Consider the following 21,819-nt stretch of genomic DNA (forward strand, 5'->3'; position numbering starts at 1 on the left):
CAGTCTCCTGATCTTGACAATGCCTGTGCTCTGTCTAGGCTGCAGACTGCTAGAACTCAACGGCACTAATGCCATTATTGTGGGAGAGTGTGCCGAGCTCCTTGGGTAGGCTTGGGTTATAGAATTGTTTTTAAACAAATAAGAACTTTGTATGAAATCTGCATTTTATTAAAGAAAAATGCCACAGCAAAATGAGGAATACAGGACTAAAGTTAAATAGCAAGATATTGAAGGTTTTTAATAACATTTTTTGATATTGCAGTTTATTGAATTGTCTGTAAAACTGTACAATGTTATCAATTCTCAGAAATTCATGCTGAAGTGCAGTTGAAGAGCTATGGAAAATTTCTTGAGGCATATACATCTCAGCTGAAAAGAATTGAAGATGCTTTGGATGACTCTGTTGGAGATGTTTGGGACTTCAGTCTTGATCCCATTGCTTTAAAGGTCTTCATATATTTAATATACATTGCATCTGTTACTTTCCTAGTTTGTCCTTTCCTTCAAAACCTCCGAAGTAAAAGCTTGATGCATTTGTGCTCTTAAAATTTTGACTTGTGTCTTTGAGATAACTATCCAATACTATTTTAATTATCAAGTAAATAATAAATTGGTGCATATCATATGAGAAGAAGCTTTCACAGTATTATTTTCTAGTCTTATGGTTACTAGCTGAAGTTGAATGAATTTCTAATTCTCCATGTGTTGGGAAGGCTGGTTGCAGCAGGCATCTTCCCTGTGACTGTTAGTATTTTTATCTGGGGGCTGGGTTTCCAGGAGAGCCCACTAATAGTTGTTAAACTGCACAGTGAACTGTGTGTGTATTTATAGATTGTGTTTTGACCTAATGGCCTTGGTACAGTATTGGCTGTTTTCTTGGTCAGAAATTCTCTGTCCTCTGTGGAGCATTAGCTTTTCCTCTTCACTGAATTTGCAGACATAATTTAAAAACATTTTGTTGCCATATGAAACTTGTCTGTGCTGAAGACGCACTCTCAAGCAGTCATCTGTGTGAATAATTGGAATAAATTATGTGTAGGGCCCCCACAGTAATGCATGTTTTTGGACTAATCAAAATCAGGCTGACTTAAGTACAAATTGCCAGTCCCTGCATACAGGTGTACTTTCTGCTTCCTGTTTCCAGCATTTGGAATTATTAAATAATAATAGTTTTAGTTTTGCTGAGCTGTTTTTCTCCTACATATGCCATAATGACCATGCTTTTGCTTTACAAGTTTTGTAAGTAAATTGCTGAAAATGCTATATAATATGCCTGGTTATTTGTCTGTCTGCCTAAAGTGAAAGGAAAGGTATTTCCTTATGAATGTGAAGAGTGAAGGGCTCCTCCAGTGCAGGCTGCCAGTAATGTGCAATTGTGGCTCTCTTATTACTGACCCTATTTGAGATTAAACTGGAGGGAGTACTTGCCTAGTTGGATGAATGTATTTTTGACTAATGTTTATTTAAAGTTGTTGATTTGTTGTTTCTGTTTGGTTGTTTTGTGGTTTTTTGTTTGCTTTTTATTTTAATTTTAGCTTTTGCCATATGAACAGTCCTCCCTACTGGAACTCATAAAGACAGAAAACAAGGTAAGCACTTCATGCTTAAAGAGAAAAAAAGGTTATTCAACCTCAATCCAAGCCCTCTAAATGTGAACTTGTTTGTAATCTGTGTGATTTTTTTCCTCACTTTGAGTCTAGGTTCTAAACAAAGTTATAACAGTGTATGCTGCTCTTTGCTGTGAAATCAAGAAGTTAAAATATGAGGTAAATTCAGCTGACTTTTATTATTGTATATGAAAAGGTTTGCAGTTTGGCATGCTGATATATACATTTATTTTTATCAATAAAGAAACAAGACATATCTAAATAATTTTGTAGCTTGATTACATATATCCTATTTATTAAAAACCAAATTTCTGCTTTTGTTGTCAGGCAGAAACTAAATTTTATAATGGCCTCCTGTTTTATGGAGAAGGAGGTAAGTAGCTTCTTTTACTGTAAAAGTATGTAGTTTTATATTACTGCTTAAGGTTATATTAAATGCTGCAATTACTGTGATTTTATTATATGGATATATGCTTTCTCTGTGATGCACACCAAACAGAGAACTTTGAGCCTATAGGGATATATGTTTGTGTCTTGTAGCTATCCTGAGTTAGCTTAAGATGAGGTTTATCTGTAAAGCTCTGCAGTAAGTATTGTTACACGAACAGGGAATTTTGTTGCAACCTTGTTTACATGGGAAGTAGGGAGTGTGAGCTCCTACATACAGCTTGTCTACTGTAGCAGCTATTTTGCAAGGTAAACACATCCTGAACCAACTTACTTCCTTTTGGAGCTACATTTGACATCGGTTGTAGTTAAACAGTAAATCTGTGATTTAACTGAAGTAAAACAATGAAACCATTAATAAATAACTTGGCCCAAGTCCTGGCCTCTTCACTTATGCAATTGGTATTCCAAGACAAGTTGGAGCGTGTTGATGTCACCTCCCCTTTCAGTGCAGGTAACTCGCACTACATGTTCAGACCATGGCATAAGAGGGGCCCAAGTCATTGTAAGTCAGTTCACAAATGGCGAGACACTGCTGTAGGTGATAGCTTTTTGCCTTGGAGTTAAACTGGTAACTCCTGAATGACTAGGGATACCAGTGTGGGAATAAGCACAGATCTTTGTCGTAAGAGGCATCAGAAATATCAGGGAATGTGAAATCTTTGAGCTCGGGGCTGTTTATAATTCTTTTAAGTGCTATATAAGATAACTGTTGTGCTTAAGGAGCATGGAAAAGTGGGGGATTTGTTAGCTTGTTATGTGGGAGGTTTTTTGGGGGGGTGTGCTTGTTTGGTTTTTTTTCCCTTTTTTCTTAGTAGATTTACGTGTCTTATCAGATATGGTTTTAAATATTTTAAAGTCATCTGCTGCCAAAATGGTACTAGGAGATCCTTCAGAATTTTCCATGTCTCTAGTGTGAAAAAGCCAGAGTGTAGCAGATTATTATATTACAGCAGCAATTTGTTCCTAATGGGTGTTGTGCAGAGAATGCTTGGAAATGTCAGGAACTGAGAGGTCAGCCTTCTGAGAGTTAGGTAGGAATGCAGTATTTATGTTCTTTTTTTCCACATCCCTACTTGTAGCATTTTCTTTGATAACAGCAAGCTTGCTTACTTTAAACAACTGGCAAAGTTACTTGCTCAAGGATGGTTGAAATTTAAACCAATACTATGCTGGCTTTTTCCATCTATGTAAAAAGAACTTTTTTCCCCATCTTGTCTTTGCAGTGGCTAGGACTAGTCTAGGAACTTAAGGTAGTGGGGTAGGGTTTTTTGGAAGATACACTGAAGAGATTAAAAGTTGCATAAAATGTGGAAATGGGAAGCAAAGCAATGTTTAGTATCCTGTCCCAGAGCTCCATATTAGAGAAAAATGGAGAGTCCTTTAATCTCTGACAGCTGTAAAAGAATATATTTTATGTAGCAAGAAGACCTGCATTTCTTAGGCAGGTAAACTTGTAATTTTAAGTGAGCTTTTCTTGCTCAGAGTGATCCAGAAGAAAAATCTCAAGTCTAGAGCATCTATCTGTTGTCGCATTAAAAAGACAGTATTTTGTCAGGTGATGTTCAAACCGCTCCAAATGACTGAAACACTTTGGCATGGCTGATGTAGTTATTGTATTTCTGTGTTCTGTGTCATACAGATAATGCTGTGAAGCTATGGTGGTAAGCCTGTTCTTTTGTGCAGAAGGATATGTAGGAAAAAAAATTAATTCTTTCGAGTTAATCATGTAGTATATTCTCTCCATAAAAAACATCTGGATGTTTCTTGAGAAATACCTAGTATTTTCATGCAAATTTCTTAAAAATAGAAACATTTATATGAAGTTACATAATACATATGCTCTTAAAGAACTATGGGGTTTATTCTTTTTTCTTTCAGATGAAGAAGACTTTTCCCAGCTTTGTCTCTAATTTATAAACCATGTAGTTTTTAATGAAAAAGAAACTCCAAAAATAAGTCCACCTTAGGAAAGCAAAATTAGGAGGTTTTGAGGCTCCATCAATGCACTTATAATAGTGCACTCTACTAGCATGACAAATAAATGGCTTGGAGGACAAGATTCAGTGTTAGTTTAACAGGTACAACACAGGCTTTAGAAACTGTTGACAAATGTTTCTCTTTTAAGCCACAGATTCCAGCATGGTGGAGGGAGATTGCCAAATACAGATGGGAAGATTTGTTTCTTTCTTGCAGGTAGAGTATGTTTTGATTGTTTGACAGCAATTATAATCTTAATTTTACTTGCAAAATGGATTTAACAGTCTGCCATATCCCGTTTGCATTTTGCTGAAAGGCATAGCAGTCATCTGATATGTTACTATGTTTTGCCTGGAGACCAGCTGATATATCACGCATTGTTTGAGGTTTTTTTTATACTTCTCTCTGGAAGTCTAATGAGAGAAGGAATTAGAAATTACTTTAAAATATTTCAGTAGGAGAAGATAAATTGAGGTTACTTTCATCCGTAGTTAAAGATAGCTGAGCTAAGTTAGCAAGTTCTGGTGTTTATTGAACATTGGAAATGGGTTAATTGTTTTATATGTTTGGGTTTTTTTAGCCAGTAGAAGAAAACAAAATCAAACTATGTACCTGAAAAAAATTGCTTATGTTTCCTTCAAACATTTTTGGAAGAGCACTCCTTTCAATGAAAACAGGATCTGTTTTTATTCTGAGGATTTCCTGTGCTCTTGAGATTCAGTCTGTTGTGGAGTTCTTTGTCCTTAGTATAACTTAAGCAACTGTCTCATTCCCAAAAATGTTTCTATTTTTATGCAATATTGCTTGTAAGGAGTAGCTGTGGTGAAGTAGAGAATATAGAGGAAGCTTCCAGAATATTTAAATAAATTCTGGTTGAACAGGGGTTAAAATTTATGTTCTGATTCTGCAGCATGACACTAATCATTGTTGTGACAAGACAAATGCTGTGTAGGAAGTAATTTCTCAACTTCCTTTACCATGCTGAAGTGCAGTGAATTGTTAGGATCACTTGTGTTTTCTTTCTCATTTTCCAACCTCTTTGTCTTACCAGCTTTGTAGATTTCATCCTTCATCCTCTGTTTTGCTTATGAAGTTTATTCTCTTTCAGCAGTTGGATTCTCCTAAATCCATTCAGTGTTCTACATCCCTAGATTAGGAAATGCTGTTCTGGTCAGTGTTATAAGCATATCCCCAGGGATGGTGTGAAAATATGAAGTTAACAAAAAGGTGAAAAGTTGCTTTCATAGAGCTAATCACCATGTATTGTTTTCTTGGCTCTTCTGGGCTTTCTGGATTAGCTAGATGCAGTAGCCTCAAATTTGCTAGGTCAGAAAGTTTTTTTAAAGCATTATCAAAGTAATGCTCTGAAATATTAGTTTAAAATTACAATCTTGTCTGTATTATGTAGCTGCTAATGTGCGTGTGCTGTTGAATTGGACTTCTTTCCAGAAATTTTAAAATGACAGCTGGTGCTGCCTCCCCAGGAAACATGGTCTCATCTGTCTATTAATCCATTCTTCTGGAATCTGTTGTCTTATTTCAGCTGCATTTGTTAGAGCAGTACAATTTTAAGAAGTAATTTTTTGTTAAAACTGGTGACTAATAGAAGGCAGAAGCCCAAATAGGATCTATTTTTGATGGAGAGGAAGACAGAATTCAGCTGCTAGCCAGTCTCCTGGCTGGCTGATTGTTCAGCCCGTGTGGGCTGTCCGCTATAAAGCCATCTGCGGGCAGACTGGCTAGACTCATCACACACTGACATTTCCCTGATGGGATTTGTAAGGTAAATTAATGAGCAGATATTACTGCAGTTAAGGGAAACTCATATTAATTTATCCTGTTGTTCAAGGAATGCCATGTTAAAATCCATTATAGAAATTAAGATACTTCTTTACATAGTCAGAGTTGACATGTTCTTACTTATTTTGTGTTACATAACCAAGCCTAAGTTCTGCCTTTGCCAGGCAAACCTTTCAAAGACATTGACTTTCTTTGTTTTAAAGCAGTATTCTGTGGCTTATCACTCTTACAGTAAGAGCTCCTGTGGTAATTTCTAATTTGAATTTGGCTATTACCAGCACCCAGAGTGTGACTCTTGAATCTAGTGGGGAAAAAGGACAACCTCTGCTGGATTTTGTCCCTGAAAGTACTTGGGATCTGTTGTCAAGTCACTTCTTGCTGTCTTCGATAAATTGAACCAATACTATAAATGGTCAGAGTTGTACTGGAAGCTTGTGTTTGGTAGTTTCTTAGCTTAGTCCCAGATCCTTTTTCAGAGCTGTTAGTAGGATGTTTTCCCTCCTGCTGTAAATCTGTTCACTGACTTGGGTTGGGGATGTAGTTGAAGCTTTGGCTGCATATTCTGTAGTTTATGTTCAGGGGTTTTTTTTGTGTAGTGACAACTTGTCTATGAGGAGGATCTATACATTTATATGCGTTTTGTTTTCTTGTATTTCAGGAGCTGTCTTGCTTTGTTACCCGATGTTATGAAGTGGTGGTGAATGTAGTGCATCAGCTGGCTGTTCTGTATACCAGCAACAAGTAATTATTGCCTAAAATGCTGTATTGTTACTACGTAGAGTTAAATGTATAAAACATGAATGTTCTATTTAAGGCATAATCAATTTTGGAATATTGTTGTCTAGAGATAGAGTGCTTTGCTGTGTAAGTTTCATAAGCAGTTATGGAAATGGGTTTGTTTTGTTTTCAGAAAAGATCATGCTTGTATATAGTGAGATGCAAAGATGTTAGTGTTAGTAATTTTTAGTCTTTATGTTTGAGAAATATTGCTGATTTTTTTTAATCCTTGTTCTGTTTGAGACACTCCTGTTTCTTGATACATAGCTTAAAAATCAAATCACTTCTACAGTCTAATTTGAAAATGTAAATATTGGCATATATTTTTCACAGAACAGCCATGGTTTTAACATCTGAAGTTTAGCTTGGTAAGGGATGTTTGGTTTAGCTCCTTTGAAAACTGTGAGGAAGGTTTAGTTCCAAACAGGATTGTTGGAGTTAGCTTTGAATACCTCTGCAGGACTCTCAATTGCTTCCCCATCCCCCAGTAGGATAGCATCATTCTTCTCAGTTTTATTGGTTGCTTTTATTTTTGGCTTATACCACAGCACAAGGCACACTTCCTGTGTGGTGCTGGATGTGTAGCTTAGACGTGGCTTGAGTAAATACAAAGTGGTTTTATTCTCTGGGTGTGTCAGGCTATTCGCCTAACTAAAGTGGGAATTGCTGACACACCTGTGCACTGAATACGCTTGGTGGTTTCAACCAGTCACATGCTGTCTCTTTAAAAATACTGTTGTAAATTTGATCAGAGCATACAGATTTCAAATAGTATATACTTTTCATCAGGTTTTGATGTTCTTTTGTTTCCTGAAGTTACTATGTTAATCAAGAAAAATGTACCCAGAAAACAGAGAACACACTGTGGTATAGAACTGATAAATATGATCTGTTCTAAAGATTAAAAAGGCATTAAAATATTGATTTTATTTACAGGAATGCACCTAAAATTATAGAGACATCTGGAGTTCATTTTCAGGTGGGAATGATTTGGAACCCTTTTGCTTATGTGAATATATATAGGTCTTGATTAATCCTTAGAAAGACAGCATGAAAGTGACTTTAGAGAACAGCTTTCAATTTAAACGTTTTATTTTATTAATCAGCTTTTTCTGGCCTTTATTTGGGAAGGCCTGGTGTGTCCATGTCTGTCATATTCTAGATGTCTCAGCAACAAGGTGTTTGCATGCTCCTTTATTGCAATGTGTGCCTTGGCATATAGACTATTTAAAAAATTAGGTCTTCAGTGTCAAGATAGATCAAGGAACTTAATTTGTGTGCAGACATCCCTTTAATATTTCTTGTGTCACTACAAGTCAAATCTTTAAGCTGCTAAACCACAATTTCTCCTGTTTAACTCTCTAGCTGATATCTTGTTGGCTGAAAATGTATTGAAGGGAACTGGAATTTTATGTGCCTCCTATGACTGCAGTAAACTTTCTAGTAATTACAGTCCTTTTCTTTCTTTTTTTTTCCCTTCACAAACAGTCAATGTATGAGCATCTAGGAGAGTTGCTCACAATCTTGATCACTCTGGATGAAATAATTGACAATCATGCCACACTGAAAGATCACTGGACCATGTACAAGAGGTGTGTCTCCGATGTGAAAAATACTCCCACAAATTAAGACATAAAAGCATATGCATCTGTCTGTGTTCCAAGAAAGTCAGTGTAGGAACATGGATTTTGGTAGTCTCTCCAGAAATTTCAGTGAAGAGCAGGGCTAGGCTCCCGCAGTGTCCTTCTAAAGGCACCAGTAAATATTTTGTCTGTTTGAGTATGAATGTTGCATTTTCAGTGCAGGGTAAGCATCTTGGCAAATAATGTAATAGTTGGTAGGATTTAAAGAATATTCAGTAAGAAAGTTAGTTGTGTAAAGAACTGAGCTAAGACTATCCCTGTCCATATTGATCATGGGAATGGGCATGGAGCTTTAAAAAGGGATAGTACCTTAAGTAAAAGCTGAAGAGTCAACAATTATAAAAGTAGCTGAATTAGTGGAATATTAACTCTGTCCTTGAAAACCCAAATAGTTACTCAAATGCAAATTGTTTATACAGACTGAGTGTGTTTTGGGGTTTTTTTTTTGTTTTTTTTGGTTGGTTGGTTGGTTGATTGGTTGGTTTTTTTATTCGTTGGTTTGATTTTTGCGTGGGGTTTTTTTTGTTGGGTTTTTGTTTGTTTGTTTGTTTGTTTTTGGGTTTTTTTTTGGGGGGTTGCTGCTAAGGTCTGGAGGGGGGAATTAAAACGTCTTATCAAAATAGTGCAGGATATGATAAAACAGTGGCTATGTTTTAAGTGTGCTGCATGTGTGTGTTCCACATCTACCCCTTACAGGCTGCTAAAATCTGTCCATCACAACCCTTCTAAGTTTGGGATTCAAGAAGATAAACTAAAGCCATTTGAAAAACTGCTGTTAAAACTGGAATGCCAGTTACTTGATGGAATGATATTTCAGGTAATGAACTTCATATTCCCCAGTATGATAGAAGGAGCTTACATGAAAGCAAGACTCTTTTCAGAATGGTTGGTTTGTTTGTTTGTATTTTGGTTTTGTTCCAGTCACAGTGATGTGTGAATTTGGCTCTTGCATCTGTGCCTGGGAGAAAAAAGAATCTTATAACAGAGCCTTTCTTGTGCTTCTCATGTGCTTGAACTGTGCCAAGCTTTGAATGATAGCAGTAAATGCTGACTGTTTTGCTGAACTAGAAACACAGACAGCTTGGCATTAGGACTGTGTATTATCAGAATTCTGCTTTGTCCGCATAATAGTGAGCAGGTTTACATGGCATAGGTCTTTATTTTAGCTGCAAATTAATTAGTTTCCTCAATAATCTTTAAAATCTAAAATATGTTGAGTGTGACCTGTCATTCCTTGCATACAAGACAGGTTGCTGTCATTAGAGACCACTGTGGTGGGACATACCCCTGGATCATTCAGCGACACAGGTGGATGGGAAGGATTTTGTTACATTTTCTGTGTAGTTAAATTAAACTTTATTAAATTCATACAAGAAGCCATTTCTTTAGAAAAGAGTATATTACAGACATTGAAATGGAATGTTGTAGCATAGTGGGCAGATGATAATGTTGTTGAACCTGTTCAAAGCAGGGTCAGTTGCTTGGGTTGTGCCATTACATCTTAAATACCATTAGGAAAAATTGCTTGTTCTGTAAAAGCCTTCAAAAGGAAATTGTAAGTAAATAATTAAGCACAGTTTGGCTTATTCTTTCAAAGAACATTGCTACCAGCTATCCATTTTTCATGTTGTATTTCCCTAGTGCTGTATAAGTACAAAGACTTAATTATAGGTTTGAGATATCAATAGGATTTGACTGGAATTTATTCAGGAAGTTTCCTCTCTTGTCCTGCAAATGCCTCTTCCTAACAAAAATTCATTAAAAATGTTAGATGCAGTTCTAATAAAGACTTTTCTAGTCTCTTTGTAAATTATGGAATGTGTCTCTATTTTTTGACTGTCATGAGGTTTTGGGAGCTTTTTTAAACTGCTTTTTTAAACTGGTTTTATGCTGCAAGGTCATGAGCCACATCCTATAAGCGACTTGTATGATAATATTGATTAAAGGACAGTTAGTAACATGTTATAATGTGATAATAAAAACATGCAACTAGTTTGTTAGCGCTAGCTCATCAAATGGCTTCTTTAAAAATGCTCCTTAAAGGAAATGGGAAAATAAATAAAATGGGGGTTGGAATGTCAAGTGTAAGAGTGTTTTAATATTTTCTGGTTTTATACTTAAAAATGTAAGCATAGTTAAGAATATGTCATGGTTCAGAATATGTATGTCATAAAAGGTTAAGGCCTACTTTAGGTTAGTCTTAAATCAGTGTGGTCTTCCAGTATTCTCTTGAAAACCAGTACTCTTTCAAGGTTCAAAACTCATGGCATTATCTTGATATATTGATATTTTCCCCCCCTTTTTATTCAGGCCTGTATAGAGCAACAATTTGATTCTTTAAATGGTGGAGTGTCTGTGTCAAAGAACAGCACATTTGCTGAAGAATTTGCTCATATTCTTCGTACATCTTTCTCAAATGTCGAAGCCAAACTTGGTAAGGCAAGCTCATGCTTTTCCAGACAGCTTCACTGTTTCTCAAATTGTTTGTATTGTTTGTGTGGGAGTAAAATTCACAAGGGTGTATTTTTTCAGGTGAACCTTCAGAAATTGACCAGAGAGATAAATATGTGGGCATCTGTGGCCTCTTTGTATTGCATTTTCAGATTTTTCGGACTGTAGACAAGAAATTTTATAAGTCATTGTTGGATGTCTGTAAGAAGGTACGTGCTTTATTCTTTTGTCTTTCAGTAATGAAGTAGATAATTTCCTGAGTTACATAGTGTAGCACAATGTTGGGAAAAGAAAGACCACAAAAAAGTCTGAAAACAGAGTTAAAAATTTTCCAGTTTTTGTAACTCCCCCCTGCTATTTGCTTTTAAGGATGGTCTAAAATTGGTGCACTCACATTGCAGCAAGGTAAAATAAACTTACCATTTCTATTACAATCTTTCTTCTCAGATTAATATGGCACTGAAGACAAAAATCTCTTTGATTTATGAATACTCTGGTGTTGAATAAATGCTTTGGGTTTTGACTGTGACTAGAAGCATTTGTTTTGGAAGACCTCTAAGTGCAAAGTTGAGTGGGATGTTTTCATATTGGATGGCATGAAGAAATAATTAAATTCTCTAATATTGTTTATAATCACTGAGAGTGGTTATAATTTTGCCCATGGTGTCCTTAGTGAACATCTAGGGAAACTTTTTTAATATCAATGCAATACTCTGTAGAAAACAGTTACACAGAAATAAACTGAACTGTGTTAATTGTGTTTATTGCTACTTGGTAGTATTTCCCCCTCCTTTTTTTTTCTTCCCAGGTACCAGCCATTACATTAACAGCTAACATTATCTGGTTTGCTGACAATTTTCTGATTCAGAAGATTCCAGCTGCTGCCAAACTACTGGACAAGAAAAGTATTCATACAGTTAAAACACAAAGGGAGAACTTTCTACAGCAGAGGGCACAGTCACTTACCAAGTATGCATCCTAATACTGCCTCATGATGCTATTTGGCAAATAGTTTTTAAGCACGTGGGCTTTTTCATTCAGTGTAGTAGCATGTTCTGTGGTGTGTCTCAGTGGTGTTAGTCACTTGTTCCACTTCACTGCAGCAGTGTGTGTGTTAGGGTTGCTGCAAAAATTTTGGTCAAAACTAAGCTGCTTTTCATGTCATGCTTTCAGAAAAATATGTATTATTACACCAAAATAACAATGTTCCTAGCAGCTCTAAATATTTGTTTCAGTTACTTCTGTTTCCATATTTTCAAATTCCCTTTTGTTTTTTAAACTAGTGTCTGGTAACCTGGGCTGCTTTGTTTTCTATTAGGGCTCTCTGCTTTCTATGTGTTTATGGAGGTGAGTTGCTAGTAGGCTGATAGTGGAGCTTTCCTCTGCTTGAGATGATACTTTCTTTGCAAGGTTTTCTTTCTTTGTGACTTTTTTATTGCTTGTTTAATGGTCTTTGAAATTATCTGTTTTTGAAGAAAACCTCCCTTGTTTTGTGTTCTGCATGTAGTGTGCAGCTCACTTCATTATCTTCTAAAATATGCTTAAAGATGAGATGGAATATTTTTAGCTGTTAGTCTTAAGAACAAGTGTCCTGCATAGGAAGATAACAGGACTCAGGTTTGTATGTTTGAGAACAAAACAAGAAAGTGGAAACTGGGGTCTGTGGAATGGCAATAAAAACTTAGGTTTTGCATGTTGTCTTCCGATAAGCAAGCTGGCTTGGAAGAACTGACTTGGAGGCAGAGAAGGGAAGGGGAAAAAAGCAGGTCTGTGTCTCAGATTATTTTCAATTCCGACCTGGTTTTTTTTTCAATCCACTTTTTCCTAGCCCTGATTTTTTCCTGGGCTTTAATTCCTAGGTAGGGCATAATTGCACTGCTGCTTTGCTTCTGGTCTTGGGCAGTGGTACAAGTCTTAAGATTAAGAAGAAGTTCAGAAAACATCTTGGTATTCATATACATTTCATAGAAACATAGAATCATTTAACTTGGAGAAGCCTGAAGGATCACCAGTTATAACTCAGCAGTGCCAAGTTCACCACTAAACCATGTCCCCAGGGCCCACATGTGCATATCTTTTAGATACCTCCAGCAATGGTGACCCAACCCCTTCCCTGGACAGCCTGTTCCAGTGTTAGATAGCCCGTTTGATGAAGAAATTTTCCTGATCTTCCATCTCAACCTCCTCTTGTGCAGTTTTCTCTTGGCCTGTCATTTGTTACTTGGGAGAAGAGACCAGACCCCACCTCACAAAAATCTGCTTTCAGGGAGTTGTAGAGAGCAGTGAGGTCTCCCTGGGTCTCCTTTTCTCCAGGCTGAACACCCTCAGCTCCCTTGCAGGCCTTATGCTCCTTCCACAGTTTTGTTGCCCTACTTTTTACACACAATTTTGAGGATATTTTAATAAAATCCAGGTTTTGCATCTGCTGATTTGAATTGTGCAAATAACTTTTTCTTGCTTGTTTACAAATCCTTGCACTGTCTTTGATAATTGGACTGTTCCCTAAATATGAGGACTCTTTTTAAAAGTGTCATTTTTGGTAACGGCATCAATGACCTAAATACTTTTCTGCTACAACTGCTGGAAGAAGTTATATTACAGTGTCACAATTCTCTATTTAACTCTACTTAACCATTTATTAAAACTAGTGTAATTCACACAGATGAACTTCTGTGGAATTATGATACTTAAGAACAGTCCAGTCTGGCATTGATGTAATGACAAGTTGTATTTGTTTGTGTGTATGTGTGTGTGTAAGCAACAAAAATTCGAACTGGGGTGAAAAAAAGTAGCACTAGTCTTGGACTTTTCTGTCTAGTGTTTAAAAGCATTTTCAAACAGTTTTATGTAGCCTTTTAATTTAAGGAAGTGTGGTATACGCACTGCTAACAGGGCCATGTGTTTTCTTGAAAAGTAGATGGGGTTTTTTTCATTAGTCCGACATAATTGGCGGACTAACTAATCCTTACCTCTAGAGAACTTAAATGTAAATGAGTATAGGGTTCTGATACTTTAGGGAAGGTGAGTTATTTTGGGGACTGAAGGTTTAAAATATTTCCCTTGCAAGGGAAAAGTTTGGAAAGAAATAAGAAAATCTTCATAATCTTCTTGTTTGAAGTGAGCAACATTCTCTGTTTCCTTCCCCAGAGATATGCAGTCATATTATGTTTTTGTGAGCTCGTGGATGACAAAAATGGAATCTATCTTGTCCAAGGAGCAGCGCACAACAAAGTTTTCTGAAGATCTTTCTAACCGCTGCAATGTCTTCATCCAGGTGTGCAATCTTTTAATGTGGTGATGCAGCAAACTTGTACAAGTTGTTGAACATAAAAAGAAATCACAGGAGCTCTGTGATCACTGGTGTGTAATTTCATGGTTTTGGAATTCTTATAAAGCTTATAATGCCCAGTACTCTTCCAAGAATATCTGTATAAGGTCTTTTGATAAAGAATGTGGGGAGAGGGAATCTGACTAAATATTCAGTAGCTAGAATTTTGGATTTTTCTCGACACAGAAAATCAAGAAAGCTTAATCTTCTCTGTAGTAAAGGTTTTGGGCTTCTTTCCTTTTGAGTCATGAGGTACTTACAGTGGACTGAACCAGTGTCTATTTAGTTTTATCTAGGACAGTACATACTCCCCGTAAAGGTTTTGTGTTGTTTCATTGTGCTTTGCCTCGTGATGATACTTTGTAAGAATCTTACTACCTTCCAAGACAGCTGGGGTATTTTGGCCTACAAACAGCATGTAATCTTAATATAAGATGCATCTTATTTCTTAAATTATTTTTTGCTAGGTTTTAAAGTATCTATCATTCTGACAGAAATTTGATGAGAATAGGTGTGTGAAAGTGGCATGATCTTGAGTCTCCTTTAGCTAAAGATAGGCATGTACCAGGATCTGTGTTTTTTACATTTGAATTAGTTGCAGTGGACTTAAAAATTTGCTTCATACTGAATTGAGTTTCCCACACCACTTACTGTATTTTCCTAGTTCCCTTTTTAGTTTTGTTTTTTTGTTACTACTTCTGCTTTGAAGTAAGTTTAATAATTGTTTGTCTTGTTGTATATAATCAACATTTTAAAGCTTAGCATGTATTGATGTAGAAATGATTGGTATCTTTATTGTGGGATGGACATCTCTATTTAGAAAGTGTAAAACTGTCTAAATACTGTCAGTGTATTTGTTCCACAGAATCTGGAAGGTTTAGATTGTTTTTGTGATGGGATATTTCTTAGAGAGATAGAAATTGTTTGATGGGTTGGTTTACAATAGACTGAAGCTATTAGACCTTTGAGGCTCTGTGATTATTTGACTCACTAAACTGTGTTTAATTGGAATGGCTTTAGAAGATGTTAATCAGCTGATCTAATGAGTCATAGGCAGTTTCATGGTGTCTGCTAATAAAAGGGTCTCATTCAGCTTTGGTATCCCAGGCTTGATTAGTGGACTGGTAGGCTCTCTGTTGTGCAAAGGCAAAGATTAGCTGTCATGTATGGGATGGAACAGAGAGCACTTGCTTACTTTACTGACATGTGGAAAAACTGATTTTTAATTTTTCTTCCCCTTGTATTCATTTTATTTTTAGGGTTTTCTTTATGCATACAGTCTTAGCACCATCATTAAAACAACAATGAATCTTTACATGTCAATGCAAAAACCTATGACCAAAACCTCAGTAAAAGCCTTGTGCAGACTTGTGGAGCTTCTGAAGGTAGGTCACTGGATGAAAATTATTTCTTTCACGTAGGAATTACAGAGAACATTGACCAAACATCCCATATTAAAAAAAAGTGTGATGGGAAGTGTTTTTGCTTGCATGACCTCTTGTTTGAGCGTGGTTTGGTTAGAGAATAGATTAGGGAGGCTAGGAGTGAGTTGGTTTGTTTCTTTGTTTGTTTTTTTTTTTAGCTTCTAACTGGCTTCCTTAGTTGATGTCACAGAATGTTTGAGGTTGGAGGGTATCTCTGGAGATCATTGGTCCAGCCTTTCCCTTCTCAAGCAGACATGTAGAGCCAGTTGTCCAGAACTGTGTCTCCAGATGACTTTTGAATATCTGCAAAGGTGGAGACTCCACAACCTTTCTGGCCAATCAGACTGTGACAGTGCTTGGTTATCCTCATAGTAAGAAAGTGTTTTCTGATGTTCAGAGGGAAACTCCTGTGTTTCAGTTTGTGCTCATTGCCCCTTGTTCTGTCACTAAGCACATCTGACAAGAGCCTGGCTCCATCTTCTTTGCACCCTCCCTCCAGGTATTTATGTACAATGACAAGATCCCCTTCCAAGTCTTTTCTTCTCTGGCTGAACAGTCCCAGCTCTCCCAGCCTTTCCTCACATTTGAGGTGCTCGAGTCTGTGAATTACCTTTATGGCCCTTGGCTCGACTCTCTCCAGTGTGTCCATGTCTCTCTTGTACTGAGGAGCCCAGAACTGGACCCAGGACTCCAGATGTGGCCTCACCAGTGCTGAACAGGGGGAAGGGTCACCTCCTTCGAGCTGCCAGCAATGTGTTGTCCAGTGGAACCAAAGCTACTGTTGGCCTTCTTTGGGACAGGGGCACATTGCTGCCTTGCACTCAACCTGCTGTTTGCCAGGACCCCCCAGGCTCTTTCCTTCCAAGCTACTTTCCAGTTGGGTGATTACTGGTATATATTCATGTATGGGAGATTGTTCCTCCCCAGATGTGGCGCTTCACATTTCTCCTGGTAGATTTTCCAAAAAGAAGATATTCTTTTTCATGGTAACTTCAGAAAGCAGTGGTGAACAAAACTGAAAAAAAAAATCCCAAACCTAAAAACAAAACTTAAATCAGTCCTGAAACTTTTTTATGCTCCTAAATAGTTCTATTTTCTTGGTTTCTAAGGGTTAATTGTAACTACTAGTAACAGCATGTTACAAAATTGAAAGAGTCTGTATTTGCAGTGTGGATGAGTCACACAGCATAAAGCCAGATTCCTAAGGCAGCAATTTTGGTAGCTACATGAGCTAACATGTTTTGGGATTGACTTCAGGCAATAGAACATATGTTTTACCGAAGAAGCATGGTTGTGGCAGACTCTGTGACGCACATCACTCAGCATCTGCAGTATCAGGCTCTTCTCTCCATCTCTGTGGCCAAGGTATGTAATCAAAGTGCTAATAATTAATCTCCCTAAGTATTTTTAAAACTATTAAGTTTAGTTTAAAAATGGTTTTTGTTTTTGTATTTTTTCTACATGTGTAGTGTAATGCTCTATCGTAATCCAGAGATATATAAGCTTTCCAGTAATTCCAAGCTTTTTCCTAGAAAACTGTACAGCATAGATGATTACCTGTATTTTGACTAAAAATGGTTCCCCTCTTCCTCTAAGCTGCTGCATCTCTTGTTATCTTCTTCTTGTATTCTTTTTAGATTTTATTTCTTGTGAATTTTCACAAGCTGACCTTTGCTTACGTCTTTTCTGATGCACATTGATAAAGCAATCTGTTGCAGGTCTAAGCAAACAGGCTGTTACTTAAATCTGTCTTTTTGGCAAAGTAGCAGTACGTGATGGCTTACAGGAGCCTTCTGTGGGCATAAATTCTCTGTTTCACTGTGGAATAAAATAGTTTCTTTTGCTTGTCAAACCTTGAATTTCAGAGTTCAGGTCAAAGGGAAAAATGAGATTTGAGTATGCCTGTTCTGATGTATTACTCATTGGTTTTATTCTTTCATCACATTCAGTAGCAGAGTTACAAAGGTGGTATGCTATTGTTATGGGTGCAGCTATGAAATTTCCTTTTTATTTGACTGTAATCTCAATTTATGTATCTGGCATCTCTATATTTTCTAGGGTAAGCAAAAAACAGTTGTATCTATAAAAAAATATATACAGATATATAAATTGAACTGAGGAGTTTCCAAACTTCAAAGTCACTAAGAAAAATTGTATATCTTTAAACATTCTGTGTGTATATATATGTATCTTTCATAAACATTTCAAATTATAGCTGTAATTACATTGCAATTATTTTTAAATTGAGAAAAATATGTTAAAACTTTTGCACTGAAGGATATTAAACACTTGTGTGAACAGGTCTTGATGTTTTGACTGCTCATCAGAAAATATGTTAAAAGGCAAATGTTGGTAAATAGAAGGATCCATTAGTATGACTTAACCTATGTTCATGTTGGCTGCACATATTCCAAGAGTATACACAGGTAATGTCACTGAATTGGCAGAGTAAGTGAGTTTGGATTCAGTTAACTCTGTTCACAAAACATGTTTGCAGAAAATACTCAATTTATTACAAGTCCACAAGCTTTGGGAAGAAGTAGTAAGCTATTGCCTTTGGGCTTAGGTAACTTTTCTCTCAATTTCTATGTCTTTTTGTCATCAAGAAAAGGGTGGTTTCTGATAGAAAGTACAGTGAGCAGCGCCTGGATGTCCTCTCTGCTTTGGTGTTGGCTGAGAACACCCTCAATGGGCCAAGCACAAAACAGAGGCGACTGATTGTTTCCCTTGCGCTGAGTGTGGGAACGCAGATGGTAAGTGCTATCATTGTTCCAGCCCTTCATTTGTTTGGTGGAGTGTCTTATGAAAAAGTATCAGCTTGTAATCTCATGTGGTTTTTTTTCTTAATTTCTACAGAAAACATTTAAAGATGAAGAACTTATTCCCCTTCAGTTAGTTCTGAAAAAACTGGACTTGATCAGTGAACTTACAGAGAGGTAAGCAGTGACAGCAGTATCTAGAAGGTAGTATAGTGTCTCGGGGGAGCTGGATCCTCACTGTGTGAATGGCAAAATCTGGTCTCTGCATGCTGGTGGTGATTTTTGCATGTTTTTTAGACCAGGAACGGAAAGAAAGAATTACAGAGTTAAGCCAGAAGCTCACTTGTCTGCACAAGTCACATTTCACCTGGTTGTTGATTGTTTAGAAATTCTGTGACTTTCTTGGTTGACTTGGTTTTATGATAATCTGAAGTGTTCCCCTTAACCCAACCCCAAAATTTCTGAGTTAGTATCAGTCTGTTTGGCAGATTGGGCTGCTAGTTTACATGTGAACCATGTTTTACTGCTGCTGTAGTTTCTGTGCACACTCAAGTTACATCATACTGGCCACTTGTAAGCCAGGTGAATATCTGAATTCCATGCAGTTTTTAGGGGAGAGACAAACACCTTTAGTGGTTGACTCATGAGATACAACCTGTCTGCATTTATGCCAGGAATTTATCAGGAGAGGACTGTTTCTCCTTTGACTTACAGGAGAAATTTAGAAAATATCTTTGATCTCTAGGCTATTAATTGCATGTTGTAAGAAAACAGTTATTTAGTAATTTGCTGTAATGTAAGATTTTAGTCTTTCAGAGACTGAGTTAACTTTTTCTCAAAAGCAAGTACCTTTTATTTATAAATAGGCTAGTGGAAAAAATAAGTTCTTTAATAAAGAACTTTCTTCTGATGGTCAGTGCATCTGGAACATTAAAGTAATGGTGTAAAACTTAGGCTTGAAATGCACTTGTCTTTAGTTTAAACATACTCACTATGTTAGAAGAACGGTTTCTTCCAAATCTGTGTCTAACAATTAAACTTCTGTTCCAGAGTTCGAGCACAATGTGACTGTTGTTTCTTATACTGGCATCGAGCTGTCTTTCCAATCTATTTAGATGATGTCTATGAAAATGCAGTGGATTCTGCTAGACTACATGTAAGTAATAATGTTACAACTGTTGTGACAGATTCAGATGAATAAATTATAAACCTCAGACTGAAGCTCTTAAATGAAAAGCTCAAAAATTAAATCCCTGACTATTACTGAGTCAGACATTTCTTCTCATTCTGGAGGATATAAAAGCAATAATTGTTCTAAATCTATTAGATTTCTTTAAAAGATCTTGGGTTGCTATTGTTAACTCTATGTCTCTTTGTTTCTCTCTTCATTCTAATTTGAAATGAGCACCAGCTGGACTTGAACATTGAAAGTCTTTGTTCCTCTTTGTGGTTACATATTTCTAAAGCATTTATCACTGTGTTCAGGGGTTCTGTGTTAGATAGTTGTCCTGTAGTTTTTTCCACCCCTCATCTCTTCTCCTCATGTTGAAGTAATGTGTGCTTTCTGCAGATGTGAATCAGGCTTTGGCATGATAATCCTGATAAAAATCAAATGTCTGTTTCAGGGTTGTATAGTATTGAAATGAATAAAGTGCAAGTAATTTCTGATGAAATAGCTAATGATTAGGATCTTCCATCAGTAGCAAATAATACCTCAGACTAAGTACAGGACACTTTAGTAGGGTTTATGAAGTCAGTTTTTAATGAAAATGGAAAGACTAGTGGTTCTGATTTTTGATAGCCTTGAACACTGTTTGAGGTGCTGGTGACATATCTGACATAATTATATGTGTTTTTTAATAAGTATATGTTTAGTGCATTACGGGACTGTGTACCTGCTATGATGTATGCAAGACACTTGGAATCTTATGAGGTGCTTCTGGAATGCTATGACAAAGAAATCATGGAAGTGCTCAATGAGGTAATTTTTTGTGGTTGGGAATTAAACACACCACTGTGCTTGAAATATCTTTAGCTCAGATTAGCATCTATTGTAGCAAATCTGATATGATCTGTAAAAATAGCACAGAGAACTTTGGTGTGAAATGTTTTAATAAATAGGAAAGTGTTTGGTTTGACTGACTATTTTGGTTAAGACTCGTGTTTAATGGTATCTGTGTTGGCTGGGAACATGAAAACACTGCACTCTAAATTATGTAAATTTACAAAACCTCAGTTATAGATTTGACTGTGCAGACAGAGGAGTACTTTTTTCAGATTAGCTTCTGTTTGGATGAATGCCTAAAATAAATGCTACTGTTCTTAGTTTCCATGCATGGCTTTTAGTAGTTAAGGGTCTGCAAATACAGATGCCCTCTTGACTGAATTATTATCTAGAATTAGGAAGGAGGTTTGACAAAGAAAATGCAAATTTGGATTTCCCAAGTCTTAGTTTTTAACCTTTGAAATATGCTTTTTATTTGACTAGTTCAAGACAAAACATTATGTATTATTCAGAAAATCAGACCAAATTTCTTATTGCATGACTCTTCCTCACTGAATTTGTTCTTACTATTTAGATAGATAGCCTAAGCTTAGTTCCCGTTAAAATGAGAAGTGAGAATACTTGAGTTGTGTTAAACTGGCATGTGGAAGTTTTAAGCATGTAAAAAATGACATTAGGTAGGTAAACCTTTGTGTTTTCTGAGCTGTGTAGTTTTTTCTTGCTATTTGTACTAGAACAAGAACACAGGAAATCAATATCTTTCTGGTTCCCAAGTATTTATTCACTTTGACTGATGTGGCCTTACCAAAGCAAAGCTTTCTTCACTAGTTTAATCAGTCTTACACATATCTGTGGAGAGAAATGTTGATTCTTCTAACAGAGCATTGTAAGTGGACACTGAACATGACTTTTTTTTGTGTATGTGTGTTACTTGTTTGTGTGTTTGTTTGGTGTTTTGGTGGGTTTTCCTTTTGTTTTTGTTTGTTAACTTTTTTGAATAGCACTTGCTGGACAAATTGTGTAAAGAGATAGAAAAGGACCTGCGCTTATCAGTTCACACTCACCTGAAGCTAGACGACAGAAACCCCTTCAGAGCTGGCATGAAGGACCTGGCTCACTTCTTCTTTCTGAACCCAATACGTTTTTTCAATCGGTTCATTGACATAAAAGGTGAGGAGTTATACATTTGCTTGGTTCTATTATTTTCATCTCTTATACTTTGGCTTTGTATATCTTTTCACTTCTTTCCACACTTTCCTAACTAAATAGGTAGCATTATTTTAGTTCATCTTTTGTGTTCACAGCTTATGTAACTCATTATTTGGACAAGACCTTCTACAACTTAACAACCGTAGCACTTCACGACTGGGCCACCTACAGCGAGATGAGAAATTTGGCAACCCAGCGCTATGGTTTAAGTATGACTGAGGCTCACCTTCCCAGCCAGACTCTGGAGCAGGTACAGTGCCCACAGGGCAGGAATAGAATTTGAATCATTCCACTGTCGTAGGACTGAATCACTGAAATGAAAGTATCCAAGAGCAGAGAACTGTTTGGAAAAAGTGACCTTTAATTTCTGGTTGAATTGTGAGGCAGGA

At 36.6% G+C, this 21,819-nt stretch overlaps 1 protein-coding gene across 1 annotated transcript in view; it reads left to right on the forward strand.

The window, feature by feature from the left end:
• Positions 1-294: 294 nt before the first annotated feature.
• The window catches only part of WASHC4 (WASH complex subunit 4), a gene marked incomplete at its 5' end in the record, with an annotated part of 34,779 nt that continues 13,254 nt past the window's right edge, over positions 295-21,819 (forward strand). The window contains 21 exons of the mRNA XM_005421900.3: positions 295-447; positions 1,536-1,589; positions 1,701-1,766; positions 1,935-1,980; positions 4,183-4,250; positions 6,493-6,575; positions 7,548-7,590; positions 8,100-8,203; positions 8,951-9,071; positions 10,565-10,688; positions 10,787-10,914; positions 11,514-11,674; positions 13,853-13,979; positions 15,293-15,418; positions 16,715-16,822; positions 18,064-18,210; positions 18,314-18,393; positions 19,267-19,372; positions 20,081-20,197; positions 21,223-21,391; positions 21,526-21,680. Coding sequence (XP_005421957.2) covers positions 295-447; positions 1,536-1,589; positions 1,701-1,766; positions 1,935-1,980; positions 4,183-4,250; positions 6,493-6,575; positions 7,548-7,590; positions 8,100-8,203; positions 8,951-9,071; positions 10,565-10,688; positions 10,787-10,914; positions 11,514-11,674; positions 13,853-13,979; positions 15,293-15,418; positions 16,715-16,822; positions 18,064-18,210; positions 18,314-18,393; positions 19,267-19,372; positions 20,081-20,197; positions 21,223-21,391; positions 21,526-21,680 — 2,286 coding nt within the window. The remainder of the gene's footprint in view (positions 448-1,535; positions 1,590-1,700; positions 1,767-1,934; positions 1,981-4,182; positions 4,251-6,492; positions 6,576-7,547; positions 7,591-8,099; positions 8,204-8,950; positions 9,072-10,564; positions 10,689-10,786; positions 10,915-11,513; positions 11,675-13,852; positions 13,980-15,292; positions 15,419-16,714; positions 16,823-18,063; positions 18,211-18,313; positions 18,394-19,266; positions 19,373-20,080; positions 20,198-21,222; positions 21,392-21,525; positions 21,681-21,819) is intronic.

The sequence above is a fragment of the Geospiza fortis genome, unplaced genomic scaffold (assembly GCF_000277835.1).
Source record: "Geospiza fortis unplaced genomic scaffold, GeoFor_1.0 scaffold173, whole genome shotgun sequence".
Lineage (NCBI taxonomy): Eukaryota > Metazoa > Chordata > Aves > Passeriformes > Thraupidae > Geospiza > Geospiza fortis.